The sequence below is a fragment of the Mus musculus genome, chromosome 17 (assembly GCF_000001635.26).
Source record: "Mus musculus strain C57BL/6J chromosome 17, GRCm38.p6 C57BL/6J".
NCBI classification, from domain to species: Eukaryota; Metazoa; Chordata; class Mammalia; order Rodentia; family Muridae; genus Mus; species Mus musculus.
In genome coordinates this window covers 20,461,947-20,486,460 of record NC_000083.6, presented here as the reverse complement: position 1 = coordinate 20,486,460, position 24,514 = coordinate 20,461,947, and the positions used below count along the sequence as shown (strand labels likewise).

Sequence of the window (24,514 nt, the reverse complement as noted above, 5' to 3'; positions counted from 1 at the left end):
CCATATCACAAAGGCTTCCTAGTGAGATACAATTTAGAAAACTTCCATGCTTCTTAAGATTACTTGGCTGATAACCAAGCCTTTACCCACCATAAATATTAGGAAAAATTAAGAGTAAACAATATCTAAAACATTATGAGAGATAAATAATACACATGTATGTATTAAATCTCTACATCACTCCTATAGTTTGATTTGCTTATATTAATATTACTTTGCTAAATTGCAAATATGTCACTTAACATGCCTGGATTTAGATATTTTGTATTTGAACCCAAAATACTTATTCTACCCTTTCATTCTAGGTACCAAATCAAAATTACTAAAAATCATATGCCACTATATTTGTAGTTTACTTATATCAAATTATATCTCAGTTTTATTCTGGTCAAAAGATTGAATTGTCTTCATTTCATATATACACACACATATATATAAATATATATTCATGCATAAGTATGATATATATATTCTACTATAATTAATAAGTTATATTTCCTTAATGTGTAGGTTTATTTTATAATTTCCATTTTCATGTAAGTGAAACAATAATTGCAACTATAACAGCAATAAAGTGAAGAATTCAGTAGAGATATACTGAATTCTAAGGGCTTAAATAGAATGTAGAAGAATAGCTAATGGACATAATCATGGCATCTTCCACAAAAGAAAAAAGAATTAATGTTCAATTTTTCTGTATATGGTTAAGTTGAAACTAAAGTTGTATTAATTCTGCAATTTGAAAATACAAGAAATTTTGAAGAGATAAGTACATTTAGGAATCACATATGAAACAGAATTATCTTAAAACTATTACAGATAAAAACATTTTTCTTCTTATATAGATTTCAGAGGTAAAATTCACAATTTATAAAGGTAATTTATGAAGTAATGTAAGGGGCCAGGTATATTTATACAAAGTATGTTAGAATTCTACTTACTTTCAAGAAAGAAACACCAGTTTTCTAAAAGGTAGAGAAAATTTGTAAGTAAATAGAATATTTATATTTTACAACTGTGACTGTTCTTTTATGAAATATCTTTAATTTTTTCTGTTGACTTACTTCATCTCACAAAAGAGAGCATGATTCTGTTTTATTGTTTTATATTTCAAAGTATGATGAATGGAAACTAGTGATATTACTACATTTTATGTCTAGTATCATTCAGTTTGACTGTTTTCTATGATAGGTTTTCAAAGAAAGTGTGATATTTAAATAAAGTTTGAAACAGACTTTCAAGGTATTCCCTATGTCCAGATGCTTCCCCTAAGAGTAGATAACTACCAGTGTGTAACTCCCAACCAACTGAGCTGTAACTCCTGGGTCTGTTTTGTGATTCTAGAGTGTCAAGTCTCTTCTGAGTTATATGTCACTGATTCTGGAGTAGAATTGTCAAATTTATGATCTAGGGACACTTCATTGCTATCAAAACACCTTGGATAGAAGTTGATGTATCACAAATTGTATCTTTGGTATTCTGAGTTTCTGGGCCAATATCCACTTATCAGTGGGTGCATATCATGCGTGTTCTTTTGTGATTGGATTACACTTCTTAGGATGATATCCTCCAGATCCATCCATTTGTCTAAAAATTTCATGAATTCTTTAACATTTGGAATATAAATAAAGAAATTATCTAATAAAAATAGTTTTAAAAAGAAGTTGATGTATCCTTGAGTTTTGGATAGAAATACTTATCTGCTATTCTCTATCGCCTCTATGTTTCCAATATGCTTTTCTATTTGTCATGAATATATTTATGACACGCATAGATTATGAAGTGATGGTGGCCACTTACGGCTATTTCTTATAGAGTTGGTTATAAAATGTAACTCATTTAATAATAGGAAACATTTACTTTTACTATCAAAAATTGACATATGTATCATGTACAACATATTTCCTAAATGTATTATTTATACCAAATGGATCAATGAAGAAAATGTGTTATGCAAAATAAAATTCACCTATCATACTTCTTGTTATAGCCCCTATTAAAGTGTCTGAAAGTACATATGCACTTTGAAAGAAGGATATTATCTTGTCTGTTGCAAATCTTCCATGTGAAGGAGTGATCTCATTCAAATCTCATTGAGTTTCCTTTATGCAATAAAAGAAAAATGTCATGTATATTTTATTGTAAATAAATAATTTGTGCTTTATCTTTGCATTTATTTCCTCAGTAATAGAGATCTGCTCAACCATAATGTGAATGAGAAAAAATGTAGCTTGCACTGAAGTGGGAACATGGAAATCATTATCAAGACCCTGTCCGAAGAAAAAAAATATGAAAATTTACAAAATGAAACAAGTGCTACTTTGGAGTGATTGATGTGACATTCCAGTGTGATTTCTTAAACTTTGCTGATATTCTAAGTCATCAAATTATTCAAAGTGAAGGAGAACAAGTGCTTAGATATGAACAGAAATTGTACATTAATGATATTGTGACAAATTCAGTTAAAAATTCACATATCACTCATGGGATTCATATCAAATATTTGACATGTAGAGCTAAGTGCACAACCCGCTTTCCTCAGTGATCATATTTTCTCTTGAATATGTGCAAAAAGTTATTTTACATAGTATTGCAAACTTGGAGATATAGACTGATATTGGAACCTCTTCTACTTCATACTAGCTTACATTTCCTCTGACCCCGCTCTTTTCTTTTTATCAAATCTTATAAGCTCATTCACCAATGCACATCAGTTTGCATTTGACTCTTGGTTATGTGGTAAGGAGCCAATGATCACAAATGCTATACTTTTAGTTACATGAGCAGTTATTAGCTTACTGCCTAGTGGGTACATGTGGAGAGTTGTCAGTCAGAAATATTTAACATTAAAAAGTCAGAAATAAATATGAAGTAAATTTTTTCAGGTCTTCTGTACTTGGCTCTGAGAAATGGATGTACCCAATGATACAGAGAAACTTCAGGTGACTGCACAGGCAACCAGTAAGTCTGTCATTTTTATTATATTTAGAGACTTCTTGGTCTGCACCTGCTACTTTTTCAGATAAAACTGATCCTTCTCAGCTCTTTAGTGGGTAGGAAGACTAGTATAATTATAGACTAGTTAAGTAGAAAAGTTAAGAGCTTCAATATTAATCAATGCAGTTCTTATTATACTATTATAGTCAGAGGCTCAAAAACTTAAGTTTCCCTTGATTGATGTCTAAGTACACACTTAAAATGCACTTGATATTGTGCTTATTTGACACAAACCCTTTACAGAACTTTGAACTCACCAAGATAGGATATATAAGGGGAGTACTTTCTTCAAGGATGTGAAATACAATGAATTGAATATTGAAAATATAATTCTTACCCTTAGAGGTCTCATAATAGTTCTCCTGTATATAGTTTACTGATATTAGAGATAAAGCCCTCTCGTGGAAATGTAGGAAATGTTGGGGTGAGAAAGTCCCACATATAATGTATTAACTGGCAATGAAGGTATTGTATTGGTGCTGGTTCTCTAGAGTCACGGAACTTATGGAATCCATCTATATATTAAAGCAATTTGTTGTAATGGCTTATAGTCTGAAATTCAGCCAATCCATTGATATGCAGGTGTGGGTGGGAAGTCCAAACATCTAGTAGTAGTTGCTCAGTCCCACGGGGCTAGTTGTTTCAGCTGGTCATCATTTAAGCTGGAATCCCCAAATAGTAGGTTCCTATAGATGTGCTTGCAAGTGCAAGAAGGTGAAGAAGAGTGAGTCTTCCTTCTTCCATTGTCCTTATATAGGCCCAGCAGAAGGTATGGCCCAGGTTAAAGTAGTGCACCATCACACGTAGATATAGAACTTGTTCTGTCCCAGGCTGGTTTTGAACTCAAAGATTTGCTTTCCTCAGTCTTCTGGGATTGGAGGTGTATACTATCTTGCCTGGGATTAAGCTTTCCATGTACACTACACCTAAGACTAGGATCAAAAGCATGTGTCAAACTGTGTCAAGATCCAGATCAGAAGACTTTGTCTTCCAACCTCAAAATCTGTATCACAGTGTGCCTTACTCTTGATTGTAGTATTTCCAGGTCTAGTCAGGTTGACAATCAGGAATAGCAATCAGAGGTATTTCCCTGTATTCACAATTGTTAATTGCTGAACTGGCAGCACCAGGTATTTAGGACATATATGTTATTGTCATTTATAGAGCCCACAATGCCTGCTTTCTCTATGTAAATGTTTGTCACTTCTTCACCTTCTTAAAAAGCGGATTCTCTGAAATTATCATGTTGAAAATCAAGTTTCCCTGAGAAAGGTCATATAACCTTCAATCTGCCCAAATGGTGACACTACACAGCACAGTCCTGGTGCTAATATTTTAATGTGAGTAAATTGTTAAATCTGTCCAAGTAGCTTTTATTTTTTTGTATGAAAATAAAACAACAAAAAAAGTGTATTGCTTTTGATAAAGTAAGAAATGCAAGATGAATTGCAGGCCAGGCAGAAGGATGACAATGGCAGGGATGCAGAAATAAGGATGCAACATGATGGGAGGACAGAAAGAGAAAAAGAAGGTAAAACAGAGAGAGAGAGAGAGAGAGAGAGAGAGAGAGAGAGAGAGAGAGAGAGAGAGAGAGAGAGAAAGAGAGAGAACCACTTGGTGGAGACATAGTGACAAGGGTCTTCAATCTAGATGGATAGCCGATAGACTGCCCTAGCAATAATCCCAGCAGCTTTATGTTATACTTATCTCTTTATCTCAACTATTTAACCCCAAGTGGGACCGACCAACAGTCCTGCAATTCACTAGTTTTGAGTGGTTTTACCTGCAATGCATTCTTTTGGGCCCTTTACTTTTTCATGTAGTTGGCATCCTTACATATGTGGATTAGCACAAGTTGTTTGTATGTGAAAATTTTCTTGCTTCTTTTTTTTTTGCCATTTAGTCCCCAAAAGAGTTAAACTCTGATCTGTTGCTATTCATAGTCTTGTCTGACATCTTCCTGCCTTTGGCTAGGAAGAACATGAAAAAAATATTTTGTACCATGTTTTTCACCTGTATAGAGGGCCTCAGCTGCAGAGCCCAAGGGAAGAAACAATTTCAAAATTTACAATGGCAAGGAGGAGCCAACAGAAAAACCATGGAATGATTAGTGTGACCACCTCACTCCTCAACAAAGTTGAAAATATGCATGGTCACAGAAATATAACCTGAGCATATATTTACTTGACACTCAGTGATCTTCATGAAGCAGACTCATATTATTAGGATGTTCTCTTGTATTTTTATCTCCTCACTACTTCTGATTGCCAAATTTGTCCTTACCTTTATGCATGTTAATATCAGTAAATGTTTTTACAAAATTACTGAGGATTTTCATCATGAAGGAGATGTGGTGATTGGTGCATTTTTCCCTCTTCATACGTACTATACGAAGAATAAAATTCCACATTCTTATCTACCATATTATTATAAGGACAATTACCTCCAGTAAGTACAATTATTAATTGTTAGCATTCACAATTCTTATGACTTAGTTGTTTTAGTCTTTAAAACTTATTTTTTCTTTGTAGTTTTTATTGTGACAACTTTTCTTTTAGAGATTCTAAAATCTACTCTTCAATTTTGTTTCATTTTGGCTTATTTTTCCATCACAAAAGGAAGTGAAATGGTAATTTTGATTGTATTTATTGTAGTTTCCTTATTTGGTTGCTTTTACCTCTTATTAGCTATTCTGGTTAGGCCATAAGGTCTGAATCATTTTCAATGTTGATATTTCAAAGAAGGATGGCTTAATCAAAGCTTTTATAATAGGTTATAACATCTCTGAAATCCTGATGTACTCTTCTGATAATAGATGATGTCACTGAGTGCATCCTGAGTGTTGCTGTAATAATTGATGGAACCAGTTGTCTTTTGTTAGATGCAGCTGAATCCAGAATTAGGGTGTCAAAAATAGAAGTTTTCTATCCTGATGTACTCCACAGATATTTCATCTACATCATGTTGTCTTATAAGTGTTTCTTCTTTGATAATTAAATTCTTATTCTCAGACAGTTTTCCTGTGTTTATTTGTTTGCTCCATCTGTTTGCAATATTCACTCTCATTTCCATAGATGTGTTTGCCTAAACAATTTAACTATGAGGTTGTCTTCTTTGGACTATTTTTAAGGTTGTGTAAAATTCTCTAGATTAATGGATATTGTCAGACAGGTTTGCTTAATTAGGAATATCATATTTGGTTATTAATAAAGGAAATATGATATGTTAATTCAACTCAAACATTCCTAACTCATGATGCCCTTCTTATATCAGTACTGATCCAGGAAGTAAAGACCAAAAGTAGAGCAATAATGCTTGTAAGTCACGTAACCATATGACAAAATATGGTGAGAGTCAATACCTGGAAAATGACAAAAAAGAATGCAGATTTGAAAGTGAATTATGTTCAGTGTGGCAATACTTTTTGGTAAAACTTTAATGAAGTATTAAGTCATTAAATGAGAGAAAGTAGAGGAGAAAATATTTATATGTAAAAGCAAGTAGAACTTTTTTTAACCTAGATAGATTTATTTTGAAATGTTGAATCACAGAAAATATGGTTATCCACAAATTGTTATTTGGATCAAATATTTCATGGTAGCTCAATTTCATTAGGGAATTATATTTTGTATCAAATAAAATCACACATTTTTTCTCATACGAACAGTGGACATTCCAACTTAGATGTTGGTGGAACTTTTGTACTGCATCATAATTAATGCACCTTTTAACCCCCACTTTTCATCTGCCATATACTCTCATAAATTTAGGCACCAGTATACATTGGTATGTGCTTTTATATACTGTACAGTATCAACCCCTACTCTGCAAAGATTATAGTTTATCTGCTGGGAGCATTAGTGTCTAGTATGTTTATTATAAATAAAAATATTTTCCCTGTCACAAATATTTAACTTGTCATTATGTCACAAAAAATTAAATTCATGACAGAAATGTATTGGCTTTTACTACAAAACATTAATAATATTCTCTTATACAATTCATTCACTAAGTTTAATTTTTCATATAGCATTGACCACAAAAAGTCACAGGCTTTTATACCACAAACCTGAGGACATTCTTTTATCTTTCTCACTTAATCCTTTAATTATCTGTTTGGAAAGTTTCTAGGTGTTTTAAATGATTAATTTTCTCTCTCTATGATTCTTATTCTTTATATGTTTATAAGCATAAATGTTTTCCTTGTTACTATAACATTTACAAAAGAATAAATAGTCTGTCATTATATTCTGGTATGTTAGCTTTTTAAAGGTTACATTTTCTAAATGGATCTTTCTTTTAATCTATCATATATGAACTGTAAGAAGTGGATATTTTCTGAGGAATAATTTAAGAAGAAGCTGTTTTTTTTTTGGTTGTTGCATTAATACTATAGTCTTTTCGAACTTATTATCATAGATAACATTTGTGTGTGTGCACATATTTTTGAAGCAACTCTCATTTTCATGTGAAAGAAAAACTGTGAGGACAATTTTTCTCTTCCTACAATGAGTGTGTTGGGATAAAACGCAGATCCTCTGACCCTGTGTCAGGACCCTGCAGTGACTAATTCAATTTATAGGCCAATATGTTCAGTTTTTTTTTTTATTGATCTTTCCAATATGTTTCCAGATCCAACTGAAAATTTCCTCTATGTATTTTTGAGAGTAAATTATTTTCCTCACATCAATTAAAATATGGGTATAAACTTATATGTCAAAGTGGTTTTTATCAACTACATATTCATTTCTTTCATTTGTAGCTTTATAAAATTGATATATCAAAAGAACATACCCCTTGACAATTTAGATAATAATTATGTACCATCATATGCAATTTTTCATAATAAATGAAAAACTATTCTCTGGAAAGCTATTATAAATATTTCATTTTATGATATATTTTATTTATATTTGATATTTTATAGTCATTGCTCAAACTATAGAAAGTTACACTACAGCTAGACGTTTCAAATATTTATTCCCTGATAATATACAAAAATTTATCATTTTGAAAGACAGAACTGTTTAAGAATAAACATATCTATACTCATTCAAATGTGAACTACATTTGTTTGAAAAATGAAGAAACTATAAAATATGCATTGCCAATTTTCTAGAAGACTTCTCTCGTAGATAATGAAGTCCTGCAGTCTTTATGTATATTTTCAGTGAATCTGGTTCCAATCTTAACTAAATTTTGATTCTGAATTGATCTTATGATTAGTATAACTCTTTGAATTTCAGCAGTATTTTTTTTCAATACATGGAGAGCTACTGGATCATGAGTGTTCACAAAATTCCTTCATGGCCTTCCTTTTATTTATGTTAACTAGAAAATCTTTTCCTTGGTGTTTTCCCTGTTACTTCCACTTGCCTTTATTCATTCTCAGCTTATGCTTTTCATTGATACTCAGGTATTGTTTGTTAGCTTTTTATCAGTGTGTTTTGTAAGGAAGATGTATTATGGAGAGATGTTTTTGAGCAAAACAAAAAATAACAACACAATCATCCCATAAAATATACAGTAAACTTTCTGGCCTAAGGGAGTTTACCAATTCTCACTGAGGTAAGTACTGATGTCTATTGTTTTTCTGTATGGTAAGGATTAGTTTACTATTCTTCTTACAGAGTAAGATGTCTGCATCCAACTAAAATATCACATTCAGTAATAATTCAGACATATGAAGGCTGTTTTTCTGTCAAATTAATTCAATGATCAAATAATATAAAATTAAATAATATGTTTTACTTTGTTTTATTGCAATTGCATAAGTAAATAGAGAATGATATTTTCTAAGATGTTCAATAAACTCTATGCTGTTAAAAACTCATACAAGTCATTTCTCAGATGCCTGATGCTTCCAAGTGATTTGCTTGGTATTTTGTTGTGACTATCAGACTTATTAAACTATCAATTCGGATTCATCAGAATTACTTATTTTCTGAGTACAATCTTAAATGTTAATATTGAACTAAATTTCCACTTTCTTAACATTTTCACATGGCCTGAACCCCAGTAATTTGAGTAGCACCTAAAAACATGTAGTTAGCTTACATATGTTAATCGAAATGAATTTTTATCCAGTCTCTGAGATACAAGATTCAAACTCTCTGAGGTATGCAATGTTTAAAAACAATTAACCAGAGTATAATATTTTTGTCCATACCATTGCTCTGTGTTTCTTGGATGTGCACCCCATTCTTAATATGAACTTCCCTTTCCTTTTCTTTTATTGTTTCTTTAGATGTTTTTCAGAACCTAAGAGTTTTTTGTGATGCTGAGAGTTGTTTTATTTAAGTCTAACTTGCCTATCATCTGCCTGTTGTCCATCATGTATCTTTGTTCCTAGCCTGATTAGCAGACCCAATTACTTTTATTATTTTCACCTTTGTTTTCTTGCAGGCAAGTTACTCAAGTTGAAAGCTCAAAATCTCTCAGTATTTTTCTGATAAGCTGTAACAAATTTCTCATCAGTCATTAAAAAGCTATTCAGGCTGTGTAATTTTAGTTGTTTGTAGACTTTCATTTGGGGGTGGGTAACCATTTTGGGTGGACTACTTCGAAGCATTCCATAGTTAGAGAGAGAGGGAATGTGTGTGTGTGTGTGTGTGTGTGTGTGTGTGTGTGTGTGTGTAAGTTTTTGTCCTTCTTGGCTATTTATGAACTGAGTCCATGAATCAAGAAATAAAAAGGAGATCCACAAAGTATTATTTATAAGATTCATAAGCAAAGGGAAGGGATAACGATGCAATTAAGTTATAATGTCAAGAATAGAAAAAATAAAAATAGTTGTCATTTTCAAAACATATTTATTATATACCACGATCTTTTAAAATCAGGTATCCAATAGAGAATGGTCAAATCTATCTTTTTAAACTTTTCTGTTATCATTGCTCTTTGAAGATACTGAGCTCCTCTGCTCTATTTAGCATGTAATGCATAAAAGTGATTGTTACTTAATTACTTATGAGTATGGAATGGTCAAAAATAATATATATATATATATTTGAGTATACAGTATTTATCAATGATAAATGTTATTTATTCTATTTCCCCAAATCAAACATTTTACCTATCAATTTTTTCCAGTGAATAATATTATTATATTTACTCATTGTTTGTCTGCTTTCCTTAAGAAAGGAATGTTCACTAATTTTTTATAATTTCTTATTGATATCAAATAACTTTATTAAACTATCAAATGCAAAGTTAAATTAATTTCAAAACACATACATGCATGTAAAACGAGCATTATAATAAGTCTCAACTATAAGCACCTTTAGGTACTATAAGCAAAGATCACATTGCACAGCTGCCAGGGTTTTAAGTTTGCATTTTATGTTTCAGTAGATATGTTGCTTCCCATCATATTAACATTATTAAGGCTAATATATTTCTTTTTCTTTATATGTTTCTGTGTGTGTGAGTTAGTATTTGATCATGTTAACTAGAAGTTTTGGATGCTTTTCTGTTAATATTATTTCTTGGAACCATACTTGGGTTTTGTGGAAAACAACAATCTATATTGCTGAAATAATTTTCCTCTACCACCACCCAATTATTCCTTGAAAATCTTATTCAACATATTTAAACATATAAGCAATTCAGTATATTGATCATATTCTCCAAAGCCAAAACCTACCTCTGTATCAGCCATTTCTGCCAGTACTCTCTACTAATCCAGCTTTAATTTTAATACTTTTCTTCTCAATCAGTTCCACTTTTTGTTGCCCAAGTACCTTTGAGTGTGAAGCCATTCCAGAATCTGATTTGCCTAGCGGGCATCATATTTTTGAAAAATCCTGATTTTTCTTCCAGCTGTTATCAAGAAGCACTACCGTTATTCTTGAGAAAATATGGCCCTCATATCATGTATTTGAATGCTTATGCCATATGGAATATGAGTTACCTTGCTGTTAGTGGTAGTTTAGAAGTCTAAGAAGTTTAGTCTGTCCAGGGTCTTCATTTCAGCTGCCTGTAGAAGAAAGTTTAGTACTTTTGTCCCTGTCTCCATGACCATATCTACCTGCACATTGCCGTGATTCTCACCATGATAAAATGGATAAAACCTGTGAAACTATATGCCAGCATCAATTGAATGTTTTCTCTTGTAAGAGTTACAAGGGTTTTTGTGTTTCTTTACAGCAATAAAACCCAATGAACACAGAAATTTAAACCAGAGATTGGAGTTTTGTTGCAATAGGCAAGGTTTCCTGTTTGCAGAAACAATGAGTGTGAATTTGGTTGAGGAAATCAGCGAAATGAATTAAGTGCTGCTCAATGAGCCATTCTAGCAGGAAGTAGGAAAAAATGTTGCTGGGTGTTAATTATACACTGTGTTGCTGGCTAAAGTGGTTTCAGAGGAGATGAGTGTTAGTATGTTTCCTAGAGATTATACTTGTTATACTTGAGCAAATACTATTGCTGCTTTTTTGTCCCAGCCAAAAAATCTCCTGGAAGCTAAAATGAAGAGATATAGATTAAATCCTCTGACTTAGGAAATCTCAACAGTGTAGTTTCGGCTCTGTTGTGAGGTTATTAATGTCCTCTCTTATGAAGATCTATAATGAGAGGAAAGAAGCTGAGGGAGAAAAATTAGATTGCACTTTTTTACATAATGTACGAAGTATAGAAATTGGGGAGAAAAAGAATAATAGATAGAAAGGTGATAAATCTTGTGTTCAAATAGACTAACTAAAAGTCTCATGATAAATGGAACGAAGGCAATGGAGACATCAGGGCAAGATTCCACCCTGTTAAGTGAAAAAAGGGTTAAAGAAATACTTAGTGCTGGTTGTGGTGGACCACACCTGTAATTCCAGTTGGTGGATCTGTGAGTTTGAGCCAAGCCTGGACTACAGATTGAGGCTTAGGACATTCAAAAATCGGAACTCAATGAAATTAACATGAAGAGAAAGCTGATGGAGATTTAATTTTATTGGGAAATAGGGCATGATCCAGCCATAATAAGCACGAGAACTTGGCAGCTGAAGCCACGTGGTTCTGATAGTAAGACTCAATGATAGAGGTGTTATTGAATCTTTCTCTGTAAAGGAAAGATGGTACGGCCAAGAGTTGATCATGGATGCCTTTTCATCTTAGAGCATCCATTATGTGAGGCTCTAAAGGAGAGGCCTGCATTGCCCTTAAGATCTAAGGATGCAGAAGATGCCTGAGATCAGGGATGCCAACCAAAAAGCACTGCTATCAGGAAATGGAATAAGTCCAAGAAAAAGAAGTACTTTACAGTCACAAAAGATGAAAGAAATTAGATAGCTGAAGAGTATTTGAACATCAAACATGGAGAAGCAAAGTTTGGAGTTTGCTCAGCTAGTTTTTGTCTTGCTTTAGTTCAGCATTTCCTCACTATGCTCTCCTTCCTAAGTTTGAAATAGCAATGTATATTCTGAGTCATTATAAGTATGTAATCTGCCGTTTTACTTTGCTTTTACTGGGAATTTCTTGATGAGGAAGTGAAGGATTCTCAGAAGAGAATCTGAACTTTGGACTTTAAACAAATTTGAGGCTATTTTAAATTTTGGGGACCTTTGTTGATGGACTCAGTGCATTTTGCATTATGTTATGGCTACAAGCCTTAGAAGGCCAAGGAATGGAAGGTAGGAGTTTGAATTGGAATACCTCTCCTGCATTCTATTGTTTTTAAATCTTTTGCTTGTAATGAGTGGTACTATTAGAGGCGTGATCTTGAAGGAGTAAGGTGTAAAGTTGCTAGAGTAAGTGTGTCACTGTGGGGGGCAGGCTTATATGTTAAAAAACTTAAGTCTTGGCAGTGTATCTTAGTCTCCACTTTCATCGCACGTGGATTAAAATGTAAGATTATAAAATTTCATGTCTGATTGTATACTGCTGTAATTTCCACCATGACAACTCTGACTAAAGCTTTGAAACTGTAAGTTAGTCCCAGTTAAATGTTTTCCTTTTTGATTTGCATTTCCCTGATGTTCAACATCCTTTATCATCAGGGAAATGCAAAGCAAAACAACCCTGAGATTCTGCCTCATACCAGTCAGAATGGCTAAGATCAAAAATTCAGGTGACAGTTGATGCTGTCGAAGATGTAGAGAAAGAGGAACACTCCTCCATTGCTGGTGGGATTGCAGGCTTGTACAATGACTCTGGAAATCAGTTTGGCAGTTTCTCAGAAAATTGGACATAGTACAACTGAAGATCCAGCAATTCCTCTCCTGGGCATATACCAAGAAGATGCTCCAACTTGTAAAAAGGACACATGCTCCACTATGGTCATAGCAGCCTTATTTATAATAGCCAGAAGCAGGAAAGAACCCAGATGTCCCTCAACAGAGGAATGGATACAGAAAATGTGGTACATGATAAACCTTAATGAAGCATTTTCTATGGTCAATACCCTAACACTGAAATGAAATATATTTTTGTGTCAGTGTGTATTTGAGGAGTTTTAGAGAAAAAAATGTATTTTTTCACAGAAGTTATTACTATCCAAATGAATAGAAGGCACAAAGAGTATAGCACACCAAGTAAAAGAGTGATGACCTGAGGTCATAGTTCCAAAAGGAATGTGACTGGACATCTGTACCCAGTGATCATATGGAGGAAATTCTAAGCTAGTTTATTATCCATGAGCAATTTCAGACTGCCATACTGAGAAATGTAATATCAGACTCATGACAACTCTGACCCATATGGAATTTATTTAACTTGGAATATTATTTAATAAACATATTGTTTCTAAGTATGATTCATTTGACAATAAAATGGTGTGTTTTCATAATTAAACATCTCAAAAGGCCAAGATCAAGGTATCAAAAGATCTGTAATTTTGAGAGAAAGTGATTCATGATATGTAGACTGATCTTTTTGTATATTCTAATGACTGATAAAGTATGCTTTGAGAAATTATAATTAATGAGTAGTAATATTAAATGGTCTTGCCAAACTTTAACATATTTACCCAACCAAGTTCTACATATTCATGGTGAAAAATTAAATTGCATATTTTGTGGAAACAAAATATGAATTATAAGGTTTAATGTACTCTATATGTGGTCCATATTGTATTCCTCCTGTGTATATTTTGTCATTTATACAGATATAATTTTAAGAACTACCAGTATATTCTGGCTTTGGTGTTTGCTATTGAGGAGATCAATGATAATCCCAATCTTTTACCTAATATATCTCTTGGATTTGATTTCTACAATGTCAGATTCATTGAGAAGGACACTCTTATGAATGTCTGTTTTTGGCTCACTGGTCAAGGGCAGAAAAATATTTTACCAAATTACAATTGCGGCAAAAGTAATTTTGCTACTGCTCTCACAGGAACAGCATGGACAACGTCTGCCCAAATTGGTACATTGCTTCAACTCTTTAAATTTCCTCAGGTAAGAAAATTTGAAGTGTGAGTCATGGGAATTAGGTCCCTTTGTTCATCTTACAGGTGTTTTAAAACTATAAGAGGGGTATTCAAATTATTTAACATAAAAGCAAGTATCCAGACACTAGGACAGCAATTCAAATTTTTATTGCATGCATATTTATGGTGACATAAATTAAACCAGGTAGGTCCTTGAAACAGACAGGCTTGGCACGAATTTTTGTTAAATTTTGTAAATGGATTTTCCTTTAAAATTAAGATGAAGCTACCTTTTTATCCTGTTGTCAATTGTTGCTTCAGGAATGAAATTTGCTCAATGTTAATATTCTTCTTCACTCAGCTTTCTTTTGGACCTTATGATTCCATCTTGAGTGACCGTGGACAATATTCTTCTCTCTATCAGATGGCCTCCAAGTACACATCTATTTCACTTGGCATTGTATCTTTGATGGTTCATTTTAGGTGGTCTTGGGTTGGTCTCATCCTTCCAGATAACCACAAAGGAAATAAAATTTTATCAGAGTTCAGAGAAGATATGGAGAGAAAAGGAGTCTGCATAGCTTTTGTGAAAATGATCCCTATGACATGGAATGCATATTATAACAAATTCTGGGAAAATATGGATGAGACAAATGTTATAATTATTTATGGTGACATTGATTCTCTCACAGGTCTAATGCGAAATATTGGGCAAAGATTGTTGACAGCAAAAGTCTGGATCATGAACACTGAACCTCATATTACTGACTATGCTGACTATTTCATGCTTGACTCATTCCATGGTAGCTTAATTTTTACACACAATTATAGAAAGAGTTTTAAGATTTCTAATTTTATTCAAACAGTTAATCCTTACAAATACCCTGAAGACATTTACCTTCCTAAGTTATGGCATTTGTTCTTCAAATGCTCATTTTCTGATGTTGATTGTCGACTTTTGGCTAACTGTCAACCCAATGCTTCTCTGGATGTGTTACCTAGTCATATATTGGACATGGTAATTAGTGAAGAAAGCAATAATATCTATAATGCTGTGTATGCTGTGGCTCACAGTCTCCATCAGATGCATCTTCAAGAAGTACAAATAAAACCACATGAAAATGGGGAAGCAATAGCCTTCTTCCCCTGGCAGGTAATAACCACTCTACTACATTGTATCACCATCACTGTGATTCTTGATATGTGTAATGACAGCAAGTTAGGTATTGTAAAATTATGTTCATGTCCACAATTATAGGGATTTTTATGTTTCTAAATTCATTTAGAGGTCAATGCAGTTTGAAGTGTGTGTTGCTGATAAATGGAATTATGGAAGTATATGTTATTAGTCAATACAAATGTCATTTCATCAATAGCTAAATATACAATATCCTCATGATAAAAGTATCAATAATTTTTCTGTACATTTCTTACAGTAGGAATGAATGGGTAGATATTTAAGTGAAACAATGACAGTGGTTTTAAACCTACATAATTCCCTTTTATTACCCTTAAGACATCAGAACCCTCATTTTAGACTGTCAATCTCTAAAGATATTCTGAAAGCAAATAGGTCTGGTTAGGTTTCAAAAAAGTTATCCTTTACATGTGTCAGAAATGATTTATTCAACACCTCAGGTTGCTCAAAGTTTTCTCTTGATGCTGAATTGTCATTCAGAAGTGAAATGGTATCCAAAACACTCAGACATTCATTTATTTAACACAAATTATAGCTTCATTCACTTGACTTTCACATCCTAAATTTAGATAAATAAGACACATTCTAATCCATAAATTCAATTCTGTCTCTTGGGCCTGGTGTGAAATTCATGAATCTCTTTTAGCTTAACATTTTCCTGAAGGACATCAATGAGAGAGACAATATGAGTTTCGGTGGGAGACAGAAATTAAATGCAGAATATGACATTCTTAACCTTTGGAATTTACCAAAGGGTCTTGGACAAAAGGTGAAAATAGGATCCTTTTCAGCAAATGCTCCTGAGGGCCAACAGTTGTCTTTATCTGAACAGATGATACAATGGGCAGAAGGATTCTCAGAGGTGGGTTATGTATTAAATCTATACTTTAACCTTGTGTTAATAATAAAATTTGAATTTCAGATGAAATGACATTTGTTTTCTGATTTAAGGCCCATCACTCTGAGAATACTGGTATATAATTCCACAATGGTAGTAATAGGGTACTGTGGTTTCTCATTACTTGATTCAGAGAATTGTAAGTATTTAGTATTAAATAAGGTCTACCTTATTCACTCTTTTGAATATTATTTATTCTCCACTTATCAAAATTTAGAAGCACAATGGAAGAGGAAATTTTCAGCACCAAATTGTTTCTTGGGTCAATGTGTTTTGGAAAATTTTCATTCATAATAAAGATCATGAAACAATATAAAATATACTTTTTATTGTGTGATCAAAGAATGTCCAAATATGACTTATGGAAAAAAAAGTATATTTTTGGTTTTGGTTCCAGAAGTATGAACATCAACTATAGAGAGGTTTAGTCATGAAAACATACTCAAGATCCAGAAATATAATGTTTCTATACATCCACATTTACAGTAAGAAAAATGAGAAACCTAGACCTGTGGACAGAATTAAAATGTTTCAATTCAATCACATTGAAATGATTTCTCCAGCAATTCTGTATCTCCAAAAGTTTAAATTACTTCACAAATGGTGCCATAAATATGGATAGCAGCACCCAAATACTTTAAGCTATATGGTATTCAAAATACCATATAATAACTCTGTTAGCATCCCTTAACTGTCCACATATTCTCAAGAGTTCTATTGTTTTTTTTTTTTTTTGCTTGTTTTTTTTTTGTTTGTTTGTTTTTTTGAGACAGGGTTTCTCTGTATAATGAGTTTTCATAAAACTGTGAGATTTACACAACATTCATTTCATTTTTCTCAGATCCCTCAATCTGTGTGCAGTGAGAGTTGTGGGCCTGGATTCAGAAAAGTAACCCTGGAGGGCAAGGCCATCTGCTGCTACAATTGCACTCCCTGTGCAGATAATGAGATTTCTAATGAGACAGGTAAATGCAGGTTTTGAAAAAATCTTTATCATTTATCCACAGAATTCCATAATAAACTAGCCAAAGAAAATGTTCTGAATTAAAATCAGAAATAAATATTTTCATTTCTTTGTTTAGGAATTTAAATGTCATAATTCTTTAGCATCTCTTTGAAATGGCCCACCATAGCCATTAAAAATCTTACTTGATTTATATCTGTGATTCACTGCCAATATTGACTGGGAGAAAAAATAAATATTTGCATTATAGTTCATATAGTATATTTATTTGATGGTGCCATTTAAAATATACTGATAAAATATCAATATAGCTTTTCCAGATATATTTCAATAACTCTGATCATTTGAATTTTCATAGTTGTGGTCATCTTCACTCATTTTTCAAAATGTATTTCCTCTCACTTTTTAGTTATTTGAAAATTTTGTACAATGTGTTTTAATCGTATTCACCTCTTATATTAGTTACATTTTTACTGCTGTGAACAGACGCCACGAACACAGTAACTCTTAAAAGGACAACAATTAAATCTAGCTATCTTACAGGTTCAGAGGTTTAGTCCATTATCATCAAGGCATGAGCATAGCAGGATCCAGGCAGACATGGTGCAGGCACAGCTGAAAGGTCTACATCTTAGGGTCTCCAAGTTAACTTCAACTTCACAGCTTCTTATTGCAATGTCTGAGGTCCACACAAGATCCTCACAAGAGGGCTCCTCCAAATGGCTTATATCACTTCTCTAGCTCTGCCCTCTGTAGCCCTCTAGGGTCTGTTTAACTCTACTCTCCTGCTACTGGTGATAATCTCACTGTTCTGGCATCTCCAATATACTAGGGTATATTATTCTCTTGTAACTAAGCTAAACCTATAGAGTCACATAGGCTCTTTCCGCGATGTCATGCCTCAGCTTCTCTGCATGACACTGGAGTAATGTTTACACATTACCAAGAGTAGCCTTAGATGTAGGTGCAACCATTGGCTAGAACACAGCTTTATTGTGCTCTGAAAAAAACACTCCCCAGATTTCACCACAGTGATGCTGGTCTCTTCTTAATTACTGCTAATTTTGTAGCTCCAACTAACCAGCGTCAATTCTTCCAGTAGCCCCTTCTATTCTTGACTCTAAAACCAGAGTTATATGGTGATGCTGCTTTGTTCTACTGTTTGCTTAGGCTGAAATATTGTCCCCCTACTCTATTATATTATTATCAGCTTTTGGTTTTTCAGCCTTTAATGTCCTACACTTGCCTATCCTGGACCTTGCTCTATAGGTTTACCTTGAAAACTCAGAGATCTACATGTCTGTCTCCTAAGTGCTAGAATTAAAGGCCTGGTCCCTCAAGCCTGGACTAAGTTTTTCTCTATTTGAAAATTACTCTTTACTTGGCTCTACTTGAATTCAGAGATCTGCTTGCCTCTGTCTATTGGAATTAAAGGTATGTACCGCTGTGCCTGGACCTAAACATAGTTATGTGGGAGCTTCCCCTAAAGCCCTACTACTTTAATCAGTTTATTCCTTGAACAAAGGATTCAGCTCCACTCTACTTCCTGTTTCCTCTTTAATACTTTTTTGTACTTTTTATTTTTGTACTTTTTTCTTTTCCAGCTTGCTCCTTTTCATTAAAACACACATCATAAAGGGGAATTTTAGAAACCACACAACAGAATTTATACCAGGCTGTTTTGAGACTCCCTTTTTCAAAGCCATTAATATAAACCTCTTCACCTTAACTTCAGGAAGACTCCTCAGACAACAGCAAAGAGAAACCACATTCTTCACCAGAACAACACAAAGCAGTCTCTATGCCACAAACTAAAATTATTCTGCACTGAAATCTCTTGGGCCAGGTCTACACAGTTCAAATTATGCTCAGCAACAAAGTCTTCCACATTCCTACTGGTATAGCCCATTAAGACCCACTTAAAGGATTCCACTGCTTTCCAAATCCAAAGTCCCAAAATACACATTCTTCTAAATAAAAGCATGTTCAGGTCTATCACAGCAATACTCCAATCCCTGGTACCAACTTCTGTCTTAGAGATTTATTGCTGTGAATAGACACCAGTACTACAGCAACTCTTAAAAGTACTACATTTAATTGGGACTGGCTTAAAAGTTCAGAGGTTCAGTCCATTATTGTCAAGGCAGGAGCATTCTAGTATACAGACAGGCATGGCATAGAAGCTGAGAGTACTACATCTTGTTCTGAAGGCAAACAGGGCAAGACAGCCTTCCAGATAGCTGGGATGAGGGTCTTAAAGCCCATACCTACAGTGACACACCTACTCCAACGAGGTCACCCATCTTTATAGTGCCACTCCCTGTGACAGGCATATAAAAACCATCACACTCCTCTCAATTCTCCTAGATCTATTCACCTCTTTACTAACTATTCGATATTTTGTAATTAGACTATTTAACACATTCTGTGACACGCATCTGCTTTTGTATTTGTAGATCTCAGTTAATGATTGAAAATAAACCATGTGATCCATGATAAAAAATGTCTCTCCTCCCACAAGTTACCAGTTGCCAATATTTTATTTTCTTGGAGTGTGTTTTTATGACTACTTCTACTCTCTATGTGGGAATTTGGATTGGCTTAAGTCTGCAGCCTTCTAAGTAATTTTCCCATGGGCTATAAATTCATAAGGACAACTGCCCAATATGTTCAGAAAACACTAATTTTTTGTAGATATCCGCACCTTACAGGGATAGCTAACTTCTTCCTTTCTTTTGGAGAAATATTTTAACACCTTTTATTTTATTATTGGGACTTTCAAGGAACATTAGGGTTTGATGTCTTTTGGGCAGAGATGTGTTATGAGAAGCAAGGTTTGATATTTTAAATGTCTATGTAACATCTGGGTTCTCTGTTTTCTCTGAGTTCTGCTTTCAAATCAGGGTATAAAAGTTTATCTAGTGCTCCAGTGTTATCTCTGCCTGGATGCTGTCATGCTTACTGATATGGCAGAAATGGACTAAAAGTCTAAACTTATAAGCAGATACTTCAGTTAAATATATTTTATTAGATAGTTCCTGTTCACAGGAATAGAACAATAACTAAGACAGGATAACAACACAACCCCTTAAAAGTTTTTGAAAAATTTACTTAGAAATTATCTACTTGAGTTTAATCAAGAGGAAATTAATGGTTATTGCTATTATTGATATATTTCATTATTAATTAATTAAATATCTTTTTCTATTTTCTGCTGCTGTATGCTGATAGTACAGATTTTATTTTTGAATATAATAGATTAATTTGTATAACTATTTGAGATGTGAGAGTAACATCTCATTAGGGTTAGGGGAATGAGCTTTTGTTCTCATTAAGAACAGAGTTAATGTGTATTAGAGAAGGACTATTGTCTGGCACTTTACATATGACTCTTGCAAGTAATGATCTACTTTTGATATTACTCCATAAATTGATGAGGAGTTTGATATCATGGGACAATTCTCTGTAGTTAGACCAATATTTTCATTGTTGATAATAGGAATGACTATCTAGTACATGAATTAAAGTTATAGATGTATATGTACATATATACATGTATAATATATGTTTGTATATGTACATAAATACATATGCATATATCATATATTTTATACATATACATATGCATATACACACACACACACATATATATGAAGAGAGAATGTTAGATACACAGAGAGATATAAAGAAACAGCACAACAGAGAGATATAGATTGTCAGAGAACATGATAGACACATAAGATAATAACATTGTTATCACCAACAAACTGAAAACACATTTTATATTAGTTACTTAATACTCCCCTCACTGAATCTCAATTATGCATTATTTTAAATAAGCTTAATTGTATTGGCATTGAAACATAAAAAATTATAGTGAAATTTATTATTTTATACTGTAATTACATTATAAAAAGTAGAAATAATTTTAATGAACAGAAAAGGTGAATTAAATGAGATTTTGAAGTTTTGCTGTTAATTTTAACATAGTAAGGAGTAATGCATTATTAAATATAGAGCATTTGAACTGATGAACTTTATAACATGATTTGGGTGATTCGGGTCGCAGTTGTCAGCTGTACTCTCCTCTAATTCTCCTTGGAGGAAAATTTTCATTTCACCATTCAAAGTCCTTTAATAGATTTCAATTAATGTAAATAAAAATTGGTCCCCTCAAGCAGTTAACTTTTGGAAGAACCAGTTACCTTCATACAAATTGTGATTTTGGCAGCATTCAAGAGAGTAACATGTGTAGTAAATGAAATTTGGTCCTTAATTTAAGGTCAGCTATAGAATAGGTGAGGAACTATTAATAGTGTTTTCAAGCAAGTCACAAAATCATTCTTTGAATTATATTCACACTTTTTGTTCACACTAATACTTAGATTTTGTGGTATTTAGCTGTCTTTTCTATAATAATAGTGGCATGAGTGTATGGTAGACATAAAATGGCAAAATACACAAATGCAGATATACTCAAGAGAGGGGCTGAGGAGAGCATGATGTCCAAGAATGCATTTCAAGGACACTGACTAGAATTTTTCTTGGTTTAAACAAACACTATCAGAATTTTATGATACAATTCATTTATAGCCTAAATTTATATAATTTTAAAACTTAAAATTACCTGGAGCTGCAGATGTAATTTTATTTATTGATTTTAATAAAATATTTCTTTGCTACAGTAGCTCTAGTCATCCAACACACATTTCTCCTGTTTGCTTGGTGTTTTTTGTTTGTTTGTTTGTTTTTTAAATCTCTGTAGGAGGACTGTTACAGAGTCATATCTTCTATCTTCCCATCCCCAAAACATCCTACTGAGTCACAGATTTGTAAATTTCAGTACTTTTTAATATCACTTGACTAATAGCAAAGATTTAAACTCACAAAAAACACAAGGAAAAACTTAAGGGTTAAAAATAGCCAAAAACATGAAAGATACATCACACGTACATATTCAATCACTATATAATCTGAGAAGACTGATATGCTGGATACTAAAATTAAAAAATGTTATCTAACTTGTCTAAGGTTTGATATCAAGTATTTAAGGAAAAAGCATGAATTTATATACAGAATTGTCATAATGTGTTTGTATATCATTAAATTTTTACAATCTTCTGAGATTTCTAAATTTTATGGAGTTTCCACAGTCTCATCTACAAACGCCACCTTTCTATAATAGTACAGTTTATCTTCATATTTGTATCTACTCCAAATTCTTCCATATATATATATGTGTGTGTGTGTGTGTGTGTGTGTGTGTGCTCTATATTTATAAACATATGCATATGTATAGTGGGTTTCTTTGTGTGATTGTGTGAGTGTGTATATCATAAAAGCCGGAAAAAAATGTAAGTCAAAAGAAGAATGATATTAGGCTAGATCAAGTTACTATAAAGTAGATGTTTTTTTAAGAGAAGCTGATGCAAGTTGATGTCTTCCTACAGATAGACATTTCCGATAGAAATGTAGATAACTTGTGTAAGGAAAATAGTGTTATGGTAAGATAGGAAGAATGATTGGATGAAAACACACTATATGTGAGCATAGATACTTAAAGAAATATAAAGAAAGAAAGAACTCTTTATAAGTATTAAATATTCACAACAATATGCTTATTACTTTTTCCCTGAGAAAACAAAATAAGGTGAAATTTGTGAAAGTCCTTGTACATAGAAATAATTCAGAAAAAATAGTGATCAATTTAGCCTGGACTCACAATCTCATGGTAATCTACATTTCTAACCAGATGTGGATCAATGTGTCAAGTGTCCAGAGAGTCATTATTCAAATACAGAGAAGAACCACTGTTTACAGAAAACTGTGATCTTTCTGGCCTATGAAGACCCCTTGGGGATGACACTGGCCTGTATAGCTTTGTGTTTATCTGCACTCACAGCCTTTGTAATTGGGGTCTTTGTGAAATACAGAGACACTCCCATTGTGAAAGCCAATAATAGAGGTCTCAGTTACACTTTGCTCATCACAATCACCTTCTGTTTACTCTGTTCTTTGAACTTCATTGGTCAACCCAATACAGCCTCCTGCATCCTTCAGCAGAACATATTTGGAGTTGCATTCACTGTGGCTCTAGCTACCGTGTTGGCCAAAGCTATTACTGTGGTCCTTGCCTTCAAGGCCACTTTTCCAGGGAGAATGGTGAGGTGGTTAATGACATCAAGAGCTCCAAACTATATAATTCCTCTTTGTACGCTGATCCAACTTTTTATTTGTGGAATATGGATGACAATGTCGCCTCCATTCATTCACCAAGACAATCATGCTGAACATGGACACATCTTACTTTTGTGTAACAAGGGATCATCTGTTGCTTTCCACTGTGTTCTGGGATACCTATGCTCCTTGGCTTTTGGGGGATACACCATGGCATTCTTATCTAGAAATCTGCCTGATACATTCAATGAATCCAAATTTCTCTCATTCAGCATGGTGGTGTTCTTCTGTGTATGGGTCACCTTTCTTCCTGTCTACCATAGCACTAAAGGGAAGGTCATGGTGGCTGTGGAAGTCTTCTCTATCTTGGCTTCCAGTACAGCCCTCCTTGGCTTCATATTTGCCCCTAAGTGTTACATTATCTTATTTAGACCAGAGAAGAATTCATTTCATCGTATCAAGGACAAAACATATTCTAGATGGAATAAAATATAGTGGAAAAATAAATGTAGCTTCTATGTTAGCAACTTTTAAGAGGGTTGAATCCATTTCCTATTCTATTCTAAACACATGTTACACGATTATAATATGGATTTAATTCCATCAAATTTTATTTCTTTAACAAGTTATTTTACAATGTTATAGTATGAGAGAAAATTCTTTTTTCATTTATTTTTCCTTTAATTTTTATTGGTTATTTTGTTTATTCATATTTCAAATATTATCTCCCTTCCCAGATTACCCTCTGAAAACCTCCCATCCAAGCCCTTCTGCCACCATGACGGTGCTCTCCCACCCATACACCCACTCCCATCTAACCACCCTAGCATGCCAATACATTCGGGCATCATGCCTTCACAGGATCAAGGGCCTCCCTTCCCATTGATGCCAGACAATATCATGCTCAGCTATTTATGCAGC

General features: G+C 33.3%; 1 protein-coding gene across 1 annotated transcript; it reads left to right on the top strand.

The window, feature by feature from the left end:
• The first annotated feature begins 5,224 nt into the window (after window positions 1–5,224).
• Vmn2r108 (vomeronasal 2, receptor 108) lies at window positions 5,225–24,088 on the top strand. The gene is made up of 6 exons (NM_001104570.1): window positions 5,225–5,445; window positions 14,090–14,384; window positions 14,718–15,509; window positions 16,201–16,416; window positions 17,294–17,417; window positions 23,169–24,088. Exons 1-6 carry the CDS (start codon window positions 5,225–5,227, stop codon window positions 24,086–24,088), a joined length of 2,568 nt encoding a protein of 855 aa, NP_001098040.1.
• The last annotated feature ends 426 nt before the right edge of the window (window positions 24,089–24,514 follow it).

What these genes read in the sequence shown, in the direction of transcription:
- Vmn2r108 (NM_001104570.1), top strand. Translation starts at nt 5,225, where the DNA reads ATGTTCTCTTGTATTTTTATCTCCTCACTACTTCTGATTGCCAAATTT. An exon ending in TATAAGGACAATTACCTCCA is followed by an intron (nt 5,446 to 14,089) that starts GTAAGTACAATT and finishes TCATTTATACAG; the next exon opens with ATATAATTTTAAGAACTACC. An exon ending in TGAGATTTCTAATGAGACAG is followed by an intron (nt 17,418 to 23,168) that starts GTAAATGCAGGT and finishes ATTTCTAACCAG; the next exon opens with ATGTGGATCAATGTGTCAAG.